A 214-nucleotide genomic window follows, 5' to 3' on the forward strand; every position below is an offset into this window, starting at 1 on the left:
CCTGACCCCTCTCTCCTGCCATGCAGATCTCCAGGGGTCTCTGGAAGAAGTACGGGGACAAGAGGGTGATCGACACGCCGATATCGGAGGTGAGGCTGGCCTGTCTCTGGGGGTCCCTCCGTTAGTCGCTCCCTCCCCTGGCGCTGACCCCTTGGTTTCCTTCTCTTTCAGATGGGCTTCACTGGAATCGCTGTAGGTGCCGCCATGGTTTGTG

At 60.3% G+C, this 214-nt stretch overlaps 1 protein-coding gene across 1 annotated transcript in view; it reads left to right on the forward strand.

Annotated features, from left to right (window-relative positions):
• The first annotated feature begins 20 nt into the window (after nt 1–20).
• PDHB (pyruvate dehydrogenase (lipoamide) beta) overlaps nt 21–214 on the forward strand; it is a 3407-nt gene continuing 3213 nt past the window's right edge. The window contains exons 1-2 of the mRNA XM_010137372.1: nt 21–89; nt 172–207. Coding sequence (XP_010135674.1) covers nt 21–89; nt 172–207 — 105 coding nt within the window. The remainder of the gene's footprint in view (nt 90–171; nt 208–214) is intronic.

This window comes from Buceros rhinoceros, unplaced genomic scaffold (assembly GCF_000710305.1).
Source record: "Buceros rhinoceros silvestris isolate BGI_N320 unplaced genomic scaffold, ASM71030v1 scaffold37995, whole genome shotgun sequence".
NCBI lineage: Eukaryota > Metazoa > Chordata > Aves > Bucerotiformes > Bucerotidae > Buceros > Buceros rhinoceros.